Source organism: Jaculus jaculus, chromosome 5 (assembly GCF_020740685.1).
Source record: "Jaculus jaculus isolate mJacJac1 chromosome 5, mJacJac1.mat.Y.cur, whole genome shotgun sequence".
NCBI classification, from domain to species: Eukaryota; Metazoa; Chordata; class Mammalia; order Rodentia; family Dipodidae; genus Jaculus; species Jaculus jaculus.
Genome location: NC_059106.1, coordinates 130,630,590 through 130,646,873, shown reverse-complemented (window position 1 = coordinate 130,646,873; position 16,284 = coordinate 130,630,590). Strand labels below are relative to the sequence as shown.

The 16,284-nt window shown below is 36.3% G+C and overlaps 1 protein-coding gene across 1 annotated transcript in view; it reads left to right on the top strand.

Moving 5' to 3' along the window:
* The window catches only part of LOC101596988 (WD repeat-containing protein 43-like), a 44,600-nt gene extending 31,750 nt beyond the window's left edge, over positions 1-12,850 (top strand). Inside the window, 2 exon segments of the mRNA XM_045149176.1 lie at positions 10,566-12,321; positions 12,324-12,850. Of these exon segments, the coding sequence (XP_045005111.1) occupies positions 10,566-12,321; positions 12,324-12,631 (2,064 nt within the window). The 3' untranslated portion in view covers positions 12,632-12,850.
* The last annotated feature ends 3,434 nt before the right edge of the window (positions 12,851-16,284 follow it).

Sequence of the window (16,284 nt, the reverse complement as noted above, 5' to 3'; positions counted from 1 at the left end):
AGACCAAAATCATCCAAGGTAACTGGGATTGCACCAGGGATGGGTCTCACTTGGTCACAAGCTGACTTGGATCCCTCAACAGACCAGAAATCTTAACCTCAATGTTGATAGAGGATCTGGTTGTTATAATAACTACTCTGGCATACATATTTGGGGCTGTTTTTGATTGAATGGGTACAGTGTTTAGTTAACTTTTAGAATCTACCTGTATTTTATTCCACTCAGCCTACTTGAATACTCCCATAGCAGGGAAACTCAACCCCCAGGAACACCTTTGTAGGTACTCTGAGAGCCTTAAGAGCCAGACCTAACACCTTAAGCTCCTACCCTGAAAATATATAACATCAAATCAATTAATACAGCTAAGAATACCCAGCTAGCTAGAAAATCCAAGCATTAACTTAATCCAAGATGCAAAAACATATACATTATACATTATACATGATAAAAGTCCTACAGAGACTGGGAATAGAAGGAACATATCTCAATATAATAAAGGCTATTTATGACAAGCCTACAGCCAACATATTACTAAATGGGGAAAAACTGGAAGCTTTTTCACTAAAATAAGGAAGAAGACAAGGGTGTCCACTGTCCGCACTTTTATTTAATATAGTTTTGGAAGTCTTAGCCATAGCAATAAGGCAAGAGACACACATAAAAGGGATACAAATTGGAAAGGAAGAGATCAAGTTATCATTATTTGCATATGACATGATTCTATACAAAAAGGACCCTAAAGACTCTACTAGAAAACTGTTAGAGCTGATCAAAACCTACATCCATGTAGCAGGATACAAAATAAATACACAGAAATCAGTAGCCTTCATATATGCTAAGAACAAACACACAGAGGATGAAATCAGAGAATCACTCCCATTACAATTGCATCAAAAAATAAATAAATAAATAAAGTACCTTGGAATAAACCTAACCAAGGAAGTAAAGAATCTCTACAATGAGAACTTTAAAACACTCATGTGAGAAATTGCAGAAGACACTAGAAAGTGGAGAAACATCCCTTGTTCCTGGATTGGAAGAATCAATATTATGAAAATGGCAATCTTATCAAAAGCAATCTACACATTTAATGCAATCCCTATCAAAATACCAAAGGCTTTCTTCATGGAAATAGAAAAAACAATCCAAAAATTCATTTGGAATCACAAAAGACCTCGAATATCTAAAATAATACTGAGCAACAAAAATGAGGCTGGTGGTATCACCATACCTGATTTTAACCTATACTACAGAGCCATAGTAACAAAAATAGCATGGTACTGGCACAAAAATAGACATGTAGATCAGTGGAACAGAATAGAGGACCCAGATGTAAGCCCAAGTAGCTATAGCCACCTGATATTCGATAAAAAATGCCAAAAACACTCATTGGAGACTAGACAGCCTCTTCAGCAAATGGTGTTTTGAAAACTGGATATATATCTGCAGAAGGATGAAAATCGATTTGTCTCTCTCGCCATGCACAGGAATTAAGTCCAAATGGATTAAAGACCTTAACATCAGACCTGAAACTCTGAAACTGCTAGAGGAAAAAGTAGGGGAAACCCTTCAACATATTGGTCTTGGCAAAGACTTTCTGAATACAACCCCAATTGCTCAGGCAATAAAACCACAGATTAATCACTGGGACCTCATGAAATTACAAAGATTTTGCACTGCAAAGGACACAGTGAAAAAAGCAAAGAGGCAACCTACAGAATGGGAAAAAATCTCCACCAGCTATATATCTGATAAAGGATTAATATCTAGGATATACAAAGAACTGAAAAAGTTAAATAATAAGGAATCAAACAAGCCAATCAAAAAATGGACTATGGAGCTAAATAGAGCATTCTCAAGGGAAGAAAAATGAATGCCATATAAGCATCTAAAAAAATGTTCTACCTCAATAGTTATCAGGGAAATGCAGATTAAAACTACATTGAGATTCCATCTCACTCCTGTCAGATTGACCACCATCATGAAAACAAATGATCATAAATGTTGGCGGGGATGTGGAAAAAAAGGAACCATTCTACACTGCTGGTGGGAATGCAATCTGGTCCAGCCATTGTGGAAAACAGTGTGGAGGTTCCTAAAACAGCTAAAGATTGATCTACCATATGACCCAGCTACAGCACTCCTAGGCATATATCCAAAGGACTCATCTTATCTCCTTAGAAGTACGTGCTCTACCATGTTTATTGCTGCTCAATTTATAATAGCTGGGAAATGGAACCAGCCTAGATGTCCCTCAACTGATGAGTGGATAATGAAGATGTGGCACAATTATACAATGGAGTTCTACTCAGTGGTAAAGAAAAATGAAGTTATTAAATTTGCAGAAAATTGGATGAATCTGGAAAGTAATGTACTAAGTAAGGTAACCCAGGCCCAGAAAGCCAAGCACCACATGTTCTCCCTCATATATGGATCCTAGCTACAGATGATTGGGCTTCTGCGTGAGAAGGAAAATACTTAGTAGCAGAGGCCAGTAAGTTAAAAAGGAGATATAAAGGGAAGAGAAAGGAAGGGAGGAGGGTACTTAATAGGTTGGTATTGTATATATGTAAGTACAATGATTGAGATGGGGAGGTAATATGATGGAGAATGGAATTTCAAAGGGGAAAGTGTTGGGGGGGAGGGAGGGAATTACCATGGGATATTTTTTATAATCATAGAAAATGTTAATAAAAATTGTGACAAGAAAAAAATAAATTAAATAAGGAAAAAAAAGTGTTTCTAGGGCTACAGAGATAGCGAGGTTAAAGTGCTTGTCTGCAAAGCCAAAGGACCCCAGTTCAATTCCCCAGGACCCACATAATCCAGATGCACAATGGGGCACATGCAACTGGAGTTCGTTTGCAGTGGCTGGAGACCCTAGGGTGCCAATTTTCTTTCTATCTCTCTCTCTCTCTTTCTCTCTTTCAAATAAATATATAAATAATAAAATATTTGAAATGTATGTATAAAAAGTTTCTAGCCAGGCATGGTGGCACACACCTTTAATCCCAGCACTCAGAGGTATGGGGATTGCCATGAGTTTGAGGCCACCCTGAGACTCCATAGTGAATTCCAGGTCAGCCTGGGCTAGAGTGAGACCTTACCTCTAACCCCCCCCCCAAAAAAAAGTATCTAAATAAACAACAAAGAGGGGCTGAAGAGATGGCTTCGTGGTTAAGCACTTGCCTGTGAAGCCTAAGGACCCTGGTTTGGTGTTCAATTCCCCAGGACCCACGTTAACCAGATGCACAAGGGGGCACATGTATCTGGAGTTCGTTTGCAGTGGCTGGAGTCCCTGGCATGCCCATTTTCTCCCCCCCCCCCCGTCTCTCTCTCTCTCTCTCTCTCTCTCTCTCTCTGTCTGTCTCTCTCTCTCCCTCTTTCTCTGTCTGTCACTTTCAAATAAATAAATAAACATAAAACAAAAAATATTTAATAAACAACAAAGAAATGAGCAAATCATATTTGTGCACCTTTCGGTGGGCTAAAAAAAAAAAAAAAGCTAAAATGACTAACTAAGAAAGTTTTCTTCCCTTGTCCCTTCAGTCTGCTCTTGACGAGATTTGTAACATATGTAATGTTCAAAAAGGGTCCACACGTATTAACCACTCAATAAATGCATTAAGAAAAACTTTTCTCTGTGCTAGGTATACATTCTGTGATGCCTAAGGAATAATATAATGGAAATCAACAGTTTACAACTTGCATCAAATCTTCCAGAAGATAATTAACTATTATGCTTCCATATATGTTAGAGTTAACAATTCAAAATGAATAAATTGTCCCTGATGCCTGCTTTTTCTTAAGTTTCACCAAATCATGTACAAAGCCTCTGTAGTAAGAGATGAAAGCATGTAAGCCACACAGTGCTGCTATAGTGCACTAAATAAAGTTCTGAGAGTTCATCATGACAGACAGTGCTAAAATCCCAGATGAAATGTACAATTGATTTTGTGACTAAGGCCCTGTGTCATATGATATAGTGAAACAAAATGTCCCAGTATTTTTACCTGGAATTCAAATAATCAAACTGACACAATGTCAAATACATTAGTCTAAGCAGCCAATATTTTTCTAACCAAATAAATAAACACAGATGCACAAATACTCAGGCAAAAATACACTTATATAATCAATGCACTGTCTGATCTTTTCCTAAGATGGTGGAAAATACCAATGTTTTCATTTTCCCTATGGAAATTTATTTTATTTATATTATGTTTACATTAACTTATAAATTGCATTTAGAAAAGGCTTCTGAAGAGTTTTTCTTCATTTTCCTCCCCAATTGACAGTCTATCATATATACTATTTCTAATTATTACCATCAAAGCAATTTTCATAACATCAGTGTTCTATACGGAAAATGTGAAGAGATCCCCCTCACCTGCCATAAAGCCCTCAACCTCACTCAAAATGTTCAAGGACAAGTTCATTGGAACAAGTGCAGACCAATTTTTTAAATTCATAGTCCTACCTAAATAGCACGGACAACTTAGCATTCATACACAAGCCTTGATATTTCCTACCTCAAGACCTGCTCCTATGCAATTTATGCTTCTTGTGTAAAATGCAGTTCCATCCAAGTTCCAGATGGTCAAAGTTGTTAACTCCTCTTTATGGTATTATACAATAGGAAGGCCACAAAATACTAGTTTTTAGATATCAGTGACATGGGTTAAGATGGCTTATGTTCCCACTATAGACTAGGAATCTTTAAAGATTTCAGAAATTATTTTCAGTCTATTAAGCCTTCAAAATTATCAATGTTGTATGATTTCATAAGCGTAAAATAATTTTGTATTTTTTCTTTTTTTCTATTTATTTATTTAGAGAGAGAGAGAGAGAGAGAGAGAATGGTCATGCCAGAGCCTCTAATCACTGCTAAAAAAACTCCAGATGCATGTGCACCATGTGTATCTGACTAAGTGAGTACTGAGAAATCAAACCTGGGTTCTTTGGCTTTGCAGGCAAACATCTTAACTGCTAAGCCATCTCTCCAGTCCAGCATCAAATAGTTTAATGTAGGAATATGAATGCTTATTTTAATACTAAGTTCCCTTTACAAACCTGAAGGCCTAGAGTTGCAAATCACTTCAGAACTACTCTTGTCATTGACATGTCATGGAAATGATGACAAAGTCCAAGAAGTGTGCTTTCGTTCTTTAAGTGATATTAGAGAAACATTAGATGAATCTTGCTCAATTAAGCTAGAATCTTGCTATTAATAAAGACTAAACAAACCCAAATCATAGTTATCTGAACATAAGCAAACAGTGGAATTTATTTTCTTTTCTAAGTTAATTTAAATTAACATATTAATGTGATTCAGTATAGTATTTACACATCTTCCTCCCTCATTTCCTCCCTATTCCTTTTTTCTATTTCTTGTTCTCTCCTTTCCCCAAGTATCCCCTATTCATGTTTTATATCACATGGCTTCTATTACTGTCTTTTTTTCTGCTTTGCTTTTCCCCCACCTCCAAGACCTCTTTTTGATTTCTCAAGCCCCCTTTTCTAGTTTCACTTCTGATAGCCATACCCACATTTACATATACATAATATGTAAAAAATTAAAATCCAAAATCTGAATATTAATAAGGCATGTGGAATTTTACTAATTTCCAGTTCTATCCATTTTCCTATAAATGCCATGATTTTATTTTTCTTTACAGATGAATAAATTTCCATTTAATATGCATACCACATTTTTTTAAGGTGAATTCTCTCTGTTTAGTCCAGGCTAACCTGGAATTCACTATGTATCTCTGGGGTAGGTTACAAAATCCTTTGTGTATATGACCAGGAATGGTACAGTTGGGTCACATGGTAGCCCTATTTTTAGTTATTTGTCAATATTTCATTTTTATATATTTATTTGAGAAGGAGGAAGATAGAGAGAGAATAGACTCCAGACACTGAAAATGGACTCCAGATGTATATACCACATATATGTGGATCTTGAAGAATTAAACCTTGATCCTTTCTTTGGTTTTGCATGCTAGTGCCTTTGCTGCTAAGCCATCTCTCTAGCCTTATTTTTAGTTTTATCAGAAAACTCCATATTGCTTTCTGCACTTGTGGAACTAGTTTATTTTCCCACCAGCAGTGAATAAGGGTTTCTCTCTCCTCATATCCTTGCCAGTATCTGTTGTTTGTTTTCTTGATATCAGCCATTCTGAAATCTCAAAATAATTGCAATTTACATTTCTCTGATGGCTAAGAATTAAATTTTTAATAAGAAATATTTATTTAGTTTTTACAATGTAGAACCAATCTAGACATGGTAAACAGAACAAGAGTCAAATAGATCCATGTCCTCCATGAATTTCATGTCTGAGAAATATGCAATGCTTAATATGCAGAGAGAGAAGATAAGGTATAGAGATAAATGTGAATGAAATGACTGATAAGAAAATACACAAGCCCATTTAAATATATATTGTCAAATATTCCTAAGTGCTATGAAGATATGAACTACAGGTTATTTAAAAGTCTGTGTACCCCTAAAATGCATATGCTGAAACACTTACTCCCAAAGTATTAGGGGGTAAAGATTTGGAGGATGTGATTAGGCCCTAAGAATAGACACCTCTGGCCTGAGATGAACACTCACTCAAGGATCATTACTCATTTATCTTTTCCACCATGTAAGGACACAGCTAGGAAGCTAAGAACAATGGAGTAAGTCCTTCACAGTCACTTCTCAGTGCCCCTAGGTATGGAAAACACATGTTGTCTATAGCCACCCAGACCATGGTAGGCTACAGCAGGCTACCTGGTCAAGGAAGTAGACCAAAAAGGGATGCATACATATGATCTTGACATTTAAACTCATCCCTGAATTAGCAGTTTTCAGAGCAACAAATCATATGGTAGCTGAACAATAAAGCACCAAAACAAAAGACAGATTGGAAGATGAGAGAAAAGATACTTAAAGACACTATAATGGAGGAATAGTAAAATGGATTGATGTAAATCACAAAGAATAAAATTATTTCTCATAGTCCTAGAATCTGAGAAATCCAAGGTCATTGAGCTATACCTGGTCAGAGTCTTCTTACTGGTGAGTCTCTGTACAGTCCCAAATGGAGGCATGTCATCATATGGCAAGATAAAGCTAGCTATCTGAAGAGAGTTCATTTTATAGCAAAGTTGTTCCTTTATCACCTATTGATCCATGAATCTATGAATGTACCCAATAACATTCTGAAGTTCCCTCATCTCAAATATATGTATATACTTGAGTATTAAGTTTCTATGACAAGAAAGTTATGGGACACATATAATTGAAACCATAGCAATTGGTAATATTATATAATAACATCATTCATGTACAATTTGTATAAGCAGTCTGAATTTTATTTCTTGAAGTCTAATTTGAAATCACAGTAAGGATTTCTCTATTCTCTTGCCACAAAATAATAAAACAAAACTTTATTGTTGTGCATTTATTCATTTAGTAATAATAATAATTACCTTGAGTGGTTAGTTTAATACAGTAATTATTAAAACAATTATTAATCAATTATCCTATGTGTTACATGTGGAGTGGGGAAGAGGATACAGAGATAAACTTGGTACATACAGCCCCCAACTGTTTGGGGAATCAAACCTGGGTCCTGAGATTTCGCAGGCAAGTGCCTTAACTGCTAAACCATCTCTCCAGCCCACATCACTACTACCTTTAAAAAAGTGAGGATAAAACAACAATGTAATAGAACCAGTCCAGAATAAATAACACTGGGAGATAGTTTTCTATGTACCTTTTTCCCATTTATGCAATGTTTGTAGAATTGACTTAAATAATACAGTTTCTTTCAATGGCCAAGAACATTATGATGGGGTTAAAAAGAAAAAAGGAAAGAAAACTTATTACTTAAATTTCACTGTCAACATTCACTTATCAAAAAGTAAAAATGGCTATTCATCTTTTCCTACTTTTTCTACTAGTAAAAAATATATAAAGCTTTCCTACCCCAAACAGAAGTTACTAAAGCACTAGGTAAACATGAAATTGAGTGTCAGTGTATCCGAACTGATTTTCAGGGATAGTATGTTATCTGGCCTAGTTAGCATAATTTTGTTAATGTTCCTGTCTCACTGAGTGTATTTCATTTTAATTCACAGGAATAAAACCAAAAATTTAAAACAAAGCCAGCAAGCTTTTCATCTGTTTATATATTCATATAATTTTTGTGACAAAACCACAGCTTTCAGTGTGAGCATAAGGTTTAAGTGGTTTCGGTTCAAATTGGAAGCAGATGTAAGGGGAGTGAAGTTATCAAAGACCATATTATAAGACCCAAACAAAACCATGGTCAAATGTAATATCCTTGTCTTTGCAAAGCACATACACACAAAAAGTGATGTATTTCAAAGATCAACAAAGTTCTGAATGAGAGTTGTTTTTATTGGGAATTCACACTTAATCTAGCAAATGATTAAATCATAATAGGATATTTGTATTAAAAAAAGAAAGAAAGAAAAATGCATCATAGAAGTCAATAGAAGCCTTCTGACTGTCCAGCACAAGGAGCCTGACAGTCACATGGAGATCTTCATGTTCTACAGACCCCATGTTCTTAAACTCTGCTTCTTCTCTGCCCACCACTGTAGCAGTCACCTTATTGCCAGGACACAACACTGAGGCACAAGAAGCTTATAGAAGAAAATGATTTATTTCCATTTTCCAGGGGCAAATTCATCATGGTGGTGAAAGCCTAGCAAAATCAAGAAGCTCATTCACATGGTTACATATCAGCAATGAGGAAGAAGAGAGCATTAGCTTGCTCTGAATTCCCAATAGGGCTAGACTAATAAACCTCAAGTCCTGCCTCCATTGACACAACTCCTCCAGCAAGTATCTAACTGTCAAAGGCTCCACTGAGATTAAGTGTGAGGATTAACCATAAACATGGGATTCTATGAAGGAGATTTTACATTCAAACCACCTTGTTTTTACCCACATCAATCAAAAGGACAACTTCATGTCAGTCTTTGCTTTCCATCTTGCTTGCAGCCGGTTCTTGTTTTTGTTTGTTTGTTGGTTGGTTGGCTGGTTTTACCACACTCTTTGAAGATTCCTGGAAATTATCTCCACTCCACCTTTCTTCTTACACAAGCCTTCTAAAATTTCTGGCTTTTGGCTCAGGTGTTGGGATCCAAATTGAGAAACTCGGAATTGTTTGGCAAATAATTACACACTGAGCCATCTCTCTGTCCCTGGATCTCTGTTGTAAAGGCACTCTTATCATTGTTGAAGTCATTTCCCTCCTGACCTAAGGACCCCAAGACCACATCTTTAACATGATCACATTGGGCTTGAGGTTTCAGTGGGGGAGTCTGGTAGAATCCATTTCATGTTATTTTCAAGACTATGACATTCTTAGTCCTTTTGAGTATCTACTCAACAAGAGAGGAAAGATAAGAGAAATCTTATGTTTTTCTGGACATATACAAAGATTTTAAAATAAATGATGTCGAGTGACTTGGTTTCCAGTTGTGACCTATCAGGGAAAATGGTGTCATGCCCTACAATTTCTTAATAATAAATATGCATGTATATGTCATATATGTACACATAATGGTACATACATACATATGTACATTGTTATAAGCCTATAATAACTAAAACTTTGAAAAGTAAAGAATTTATAAGTGATCAACTCAACATAACCCTAAGTCTCAATGCATTACCATTCTAAAATGAATGCTGCTCCCTTCCCATGTACAAGTATCAGTACTGTCATTTGTTTCAGGTTCTGTGGCAAAGACTCTGTCAAAATCTAATTTTCCTCTCCACAATATGATAAATTTCTCTGAAGGCTGTAATTTATAAAGGATTCTAAAAACAAGGACAAACAAAATAATAGTTTCCTTTCCTGGAAAAAAAAATTCAAGGCCTTAGGGACATGGCCTAGAATAAATAAGGACAGCTAAATGGCACTCAGATGTGACTGGATGAGTCAGCCTTCTTACTCACATCCAGGCAGCCATGTTGTGATGCATTCAAGGTGTTGTTGAGTTTTAAACACTCATAAATAGCTCCTAAGTGATTGTTTCACGACCCAAATTCCCTGCGGTACCTGGGTACACAATATGATCCTTCCATAAATAATTTAATTCATATTTAATTCAGCACCAATGGTCAATGGCATAAGGAGTTAAGGTAATAATAGCATCAACATGAAGGAGGTCATCATCTATAAAGGCTTTAGGAAGGATCACGACTTCAGTGCATGAATTCACATCTCTTCTTTCCATTTTCTAAAATTATAATTTTATTAGGTACATTTAATTGTTGAATTACATTCAATATAATCTGTCAAATATGAAATCATATCTAGATCCTGTACCTCAAGAGCTTATACTCCAAATAATAAACATATATTGATTAACTAATATGTACCAGGCACTCTGCTAGGCTATGAGAATATATAAATAAAAAAATGTTATTTTTTTCCAAAAGGCAAACATGACAACAACTTTGGAATAGTTTGAAAAGCTTAGATGTATCCAAAGCAGACAGTTACAACTGACACTTATTTATACCCGATAAGATAAACAGCCAAGGAGCTAGAGCAGCCACGGCGGCGGGCGGAGGTGGCGGCGGCGACCCCCTGGCCCCGGCGGGGCTTCCGTGAGCCTTCTCTCCAGACACACAGGCCTACTTCGCCCTCGCGTCTAGCGACGGTCACCCGCGGGCGTGGGAGACCGCCACCACCCGGCTGCACCAGGAGTACGTGCCTTCCGCGCACCTCAGCGGTACCTGCACTTGCCTGGCCTGGGCGCCGGCGCAGCTGCAGGCCAAGGAAAGTCACCAGAGGAAAAAAAGGAAATCGGAAGCGACAGGAACAAGTGGCCAGGCTGACTTGTTGGCTCTTGGAACAGCAGTGAGTAGCATTTTATTGTATAGCACAGTGAAAGGAGAATTGCACAGTAAATTAATAAATGGTGGGCATGCAAACAGAGTCAATTGCATACAGTGGCATCAAGATAATGGCTGCCTATATAGTTGTTCAGATGATAAGTATATTGTGGAGTGGAATATACAGACCTGCAAAGTCAAGTGCAAATGGAAAGGAGACAATAGTAGCGTCAGTGCCCTGTGCATATCTCCAGATGGAAAGATGTTACTTTCAGCTGGTCGAACAATCAAACTATGGGTTTTGGAGACCAAAGACATCTACAGACACTTCACAGGACATGCGACGTCAGTGTCATCACTCATGTTCACTACCATCAGATCCTCTAACGAGAGCCAGCCTTTTGATGGAGTTACAGGTCTTTATTTCTTGTCTGGAGCAGTGCATGACCGGTTACTTAATGTCTGGCAGGTCCGCTCAGAAAGCAGAGAGAAGAGTGCAGTGCTGTCTTTCACAGTTACCGACGAACCTGTCCACATTGACTTGACTTTGTCAGAAAACAAAGAAGAGCCTGTCAAGTTAGCTGTTGTTTGCAGAGACGGTCAAGTGCATCTTTTTGAACACATATTAAATGGACACTGCAAAAAGCCCTTGACTTCAAACTGCACAATTCAAATAGCAACACCTGGGAAAGGCAAGAAAGCTACACCAAAACCCATTCCTATCCTAGCAACTGGCTTTTGCTCAGACAAAATGTCATTACTGCTTGTGTATGGCAATTGGTTTCAGCCTGCTATTGAAAGAGTGGCTTTAAACTCCAAAGAATCTCATGTGTGTTTAGAAAGAGAAATTTCAAACTGCTGGGCTCCCGGAGTAGAAACTGCAGTAACAAAGGTGAGGACGCCAGTAGTGAATTCTGAAGCAAAAGTTCTGATGCCTGGGATTCCTGGACATCAAGCACTAAACAAGCCTCCAGCCCAGCAAACCAAGGAAGTGGAGAGTAAGAGGAAGCTAGGAGGCAACGAGGGGAGCATCAAAGAGCGCCTAGGAGCAATGGGGATAGCTGCAAAAGAAGGGAAGGATGAACTTCTGCAGACGAACAGCTTCCCAGTCCTTCTGACCCAGGGCTTAGAAAGTAATGATTTGGAAATGCTAAATAAAGTACTTCAGACTAGGAATTTAAACCTAATAAAGAAGACTGTGTTAAGGATACCCTTGCATGCAGTTATTCCACTCTTACAAGAGCTTACAAAGAGGTTGCAAGGCCATCCCAACAGTGCTGTTGTAATGGTTCAGTGGCTGAAATGTGTGCTAACAGTTCATGCATCATACCTGTCCACATTGCCTGATCTTGTATATCAGCTAGGCACACTCTACCAGCTAATGGAAAGTAGAGTCAAAACTTTTCAGAAACTCTCTCATCTTCATGGAAAGCTTATTCTTCTAATTACTGCGTTACTGCGTCCGAGAAGACGAAAAGAATGCCTTCTCCTGCACAGCAGGCCAAGTTGGTGTATGAAGAAGAATCTTCTGAAGAGGAATCTGATGATGAAATTGCAGAAAAGGATTCTGATGATAATTGGGATGAAGATGAGGATGAAAAAGAAAGTGTAAAAGAGGATATTGATGAAGAAAATGAGGAGGAAGATGAGGATGCTGAAGAGAAAGAAGAAAATGGCGAGGACAGAGAGATGTCGAGTGAGAAAGAAGTAAATGCAGATTCTGATTTAGATCCTGAAAATGAAAGTGAAGAGGAGTGAAGACCAAGCCTGCCCGGCAGACCGCCCGAGCCCTGGCTCACCATGCCCAGCGCTGCTCAGTCCTCCCCGGAGGCTGTCCTGTGCCCGGAGGCCGGAGACCGCTGTGCAGGTCCAGTTTCCAGCGGTGTTCCACACTTGCTGTCCTGAGCTCCCCAGACTTTAACTGTGTAAATAAGAGTGTTTCATTCAAATGTTAATAAACTTTACACAGTAAATAGACACATTTTCTGCAATGTACTGACATGATTGTCCAATATATGATATATTTTTATAAATTAAAAAAAAAGATAAACAGCCAAAAGCAAAGTAAAACATTAGCTAAGCAATGAATAAATTTGATACAGAGATTAACTATCTACTGAACAAAGACTCATATATTTATATCAAATTCCAAAAATATGAAGTGAAGATAATTATGAAAGCACATAAGTTATTATAATTTCAAATCTATGAGGTATGATTTTTAAATAATACTTTGCAAATTACCAATTAGAAATGAGGGTATCAGTTTTTTAAATTTTATTTCAGTACATTTTAAATTAAATTAAGAAAAAAAGATTGCATATAATTCATATATATAATGCTATATACAAGATTGTAAAGTAGACATTCAATACTGTAGAAATAGAAAAATATTTTAGTATGACAAAGGAAAACAAAATTTTCCTTTGTTAAATTAACTTCTCTAGGGTGTAAAAATTAAATTAGAGTCACTGATGTAGCATCTCCCATAGAATACCCTTCCATTTTCTTAACTTCTGTGGTGTCTTGTTCTATACAACCCTCCCTTATGCTCTCATATCCTCCGTTGAATTTTCCCTCTCGGATATCCTTCAATTTTCTTGACTTCTATGGTATCTTGTTCTGTACAACCCTCTCTTATGCTTTCATATCCTCTGTTGAATTTTCCCTCTCTGAATATTGAGCTATTTAACTATTTGTTCCTTGATCTCTTTACTCCAAACTCATTCCTTTAGTCTAGCTCCATAGCTGAAATTATTTTTCTATGAGTACACATTGAATACAAGTATATATACTTCCATTTCTAATACCTCTCCTAAATAAAATATGTATTTTATAGTCAAATAACTGATAATCATATCAAATATGTTTCCTCCTAAATTATTAGCTCCAACACTATCAAGTTACTTGTTCAAAATAATTGAATGTGCCTCCAATGCTCTTATATATTTCAACTCTCCATTTCCCTCTATCTCTTCTCCTATCTCTCCAATCCAAACCACCATTCCTGTTATCCAAGATTATCAAAAAAAACCTCTTAAGGAATGCTCCTTCTTCTGCTCTTCATATCTTCTTCATCAATTTTCCAAAACATTAGGTTTATGTATTGAAATTATAAGTAACTTCATATCACTACTTTGTATTGATAAATCCATCACTATTTCTCCATTTCATTTAGGAATATGAATTCTTACTCTCTGGTGCAAGGGCTCTCAGATGCACAGATTGTATAACAGGAAAAATACCATAAAAGAAATCCAATATGTAGTAGAAAAAGTATGGAAAGGTAGTAGTAATGGGTGGAAAAAATCATGACACAAAATTCATAATGAATAGTTATGAGGAAGTACGCAGGAGTGTGTTTTGCCTAGGAAGACATTCAGCAATTTTATAGCATTCAATACTATACATTACTAAAAATTGAATCAACATGAAGAATTACTCTTCTTAATGCAAAAAATAAGTTTCCTTTGGGTATTAGTGAAACAGATGGAACAAAATCAATTTTCTGTTCATAAGAAACATGATGATAAGGCAATGTTTTCTTGATTATGATACCATATGAAATTTAAAATTATTTAACTATTTAACTATCTATATATTGAAATAAAATTATGAATAAAAAACATAAAGCAAGAAATTATGTTATAGAGTGATACTTGTCTAAATTACATCACAAGCTAGATATTGTTTATAGTACAACCCTAGGTGAAAGTGCTATAAGGGATTTGATGCACACTCCCAGCAAAGGATAGCTCCAGAAAATGGAGGGAGGGAAGAATGCAGAGAAGTCAGTTAGAATGGACTTCACATCCATCTGTAAAATGAGGTTTCAAGAAAATGTGGCTGTATTTCTACAGCTTGTTAAATATTCACTATATTTTCCTTAACTTATATATGTACACTAAAAAATTTTAACTTAAACCTCAAAAACTAAGTTTATTTTCTTACTGAACATAGATTAAGAACAAATCAATAGACACAAGATTTTCTTCTCATTGTCAAAGCCAATGATATGGAAAGTATCAGACATGTAGCATAGATCCTGAAATTTCATTTTTGTAGCTTTAAAATGATACTACAGACGATATAGGAGAGGAATTCATTAATCATGACAGAAAAAAAAGAAACAACAAAAGAGTTGAAAGAAGCTTTGTGGATGGCAGATGATAATCAGAATAAATGAAATAAGAGTGAGAATTTTTTTTTTCTGAACATCTTCAGGAAGCCAAAAATGCACTTTTAAAAGAGTAATCATGATGACTATAACAGAAATCTGTGAAAGAAGCAAGTTAGTCTTGCTGCTCTGATTGGCAACAACCAACACCAGAATGTGGAGCCGGCTCAGAACACAATGAACATTCCACAGAAAATGACTAGCAAACATGCTTCAGTAACTAAAGATCAGGGCATTTAGAAAGACTTCAGTCCAAATTTTATTATATTTTATTTTATTTTTCATATTAGACTATAATTTAATATAGTGGAATAGAAAGCAAAGGAAGAGAATATGTGTTATATAAAAGACATTGGTTCACAAAGATCTCAGTAAAAACAGAGCTTATGTAATTGCCTATAGATGCCATACAAGATATGAATAGAAATATGCAGTTAATTTTCATATGTTCGCAAATGAGTAAAGACTAACACTGACGGGAGAAGAACGAGGTAATCACAGTAGAACTAGGATTTGTTTTGTGCATGAAGTGGAGCTCTATATACGTGAAATCATCCATGTAATAGATGACAGTAGAAAAGTTAACATTTAGGTGGTCTTTACCTCCTCTTGCCTCTCTCATGGTGGGATCTCTCTGAACTTCCTCCTCTTCCCTTCTCTTAATCTAATAAAATCTGTCTATACCTTTAGAAAAAGTTAACATTTAGTATAACCACAGAAATAATTAAATAGGATATATTAATTTCAAATCACTAGTTGCAGAAAAATATGAAAACTAGCAACTACAATGAAAAAAGGCAACAAACAGCACAATCTTCTCTTCTCCCAGTAAAGTGATAATTAGGTGGCAAGAGATGATAGAAATAAGATCAAGAGTTATAGTGTTGGAAGCTTAGTTACATGATCATGTCTTGCATATGCATTGTAGATGCATTACATATAATCAATTATTCTATAATTTAAAATGCATTAGATCAAAATCTAAATGACCAGAACTTTATTTCCCATTGTCAATTTCACAGAAGCCTCCATACAAATGCTTTATGGTTAGAAAACCCTATTCTCTTTCACTTTGTAATTCCTTCTCATTGTGATATTCCACTTAATTTTTATTTATTTTTATTATTTAATTAATTAATTAATTGCAAGCATAGAGAGAGAGAGCGAGAGAGAGGATACAGACAGACAGAGAATGGGCATGCCAGGGCCTATAGCCACTGCAAAGACTCCAGAT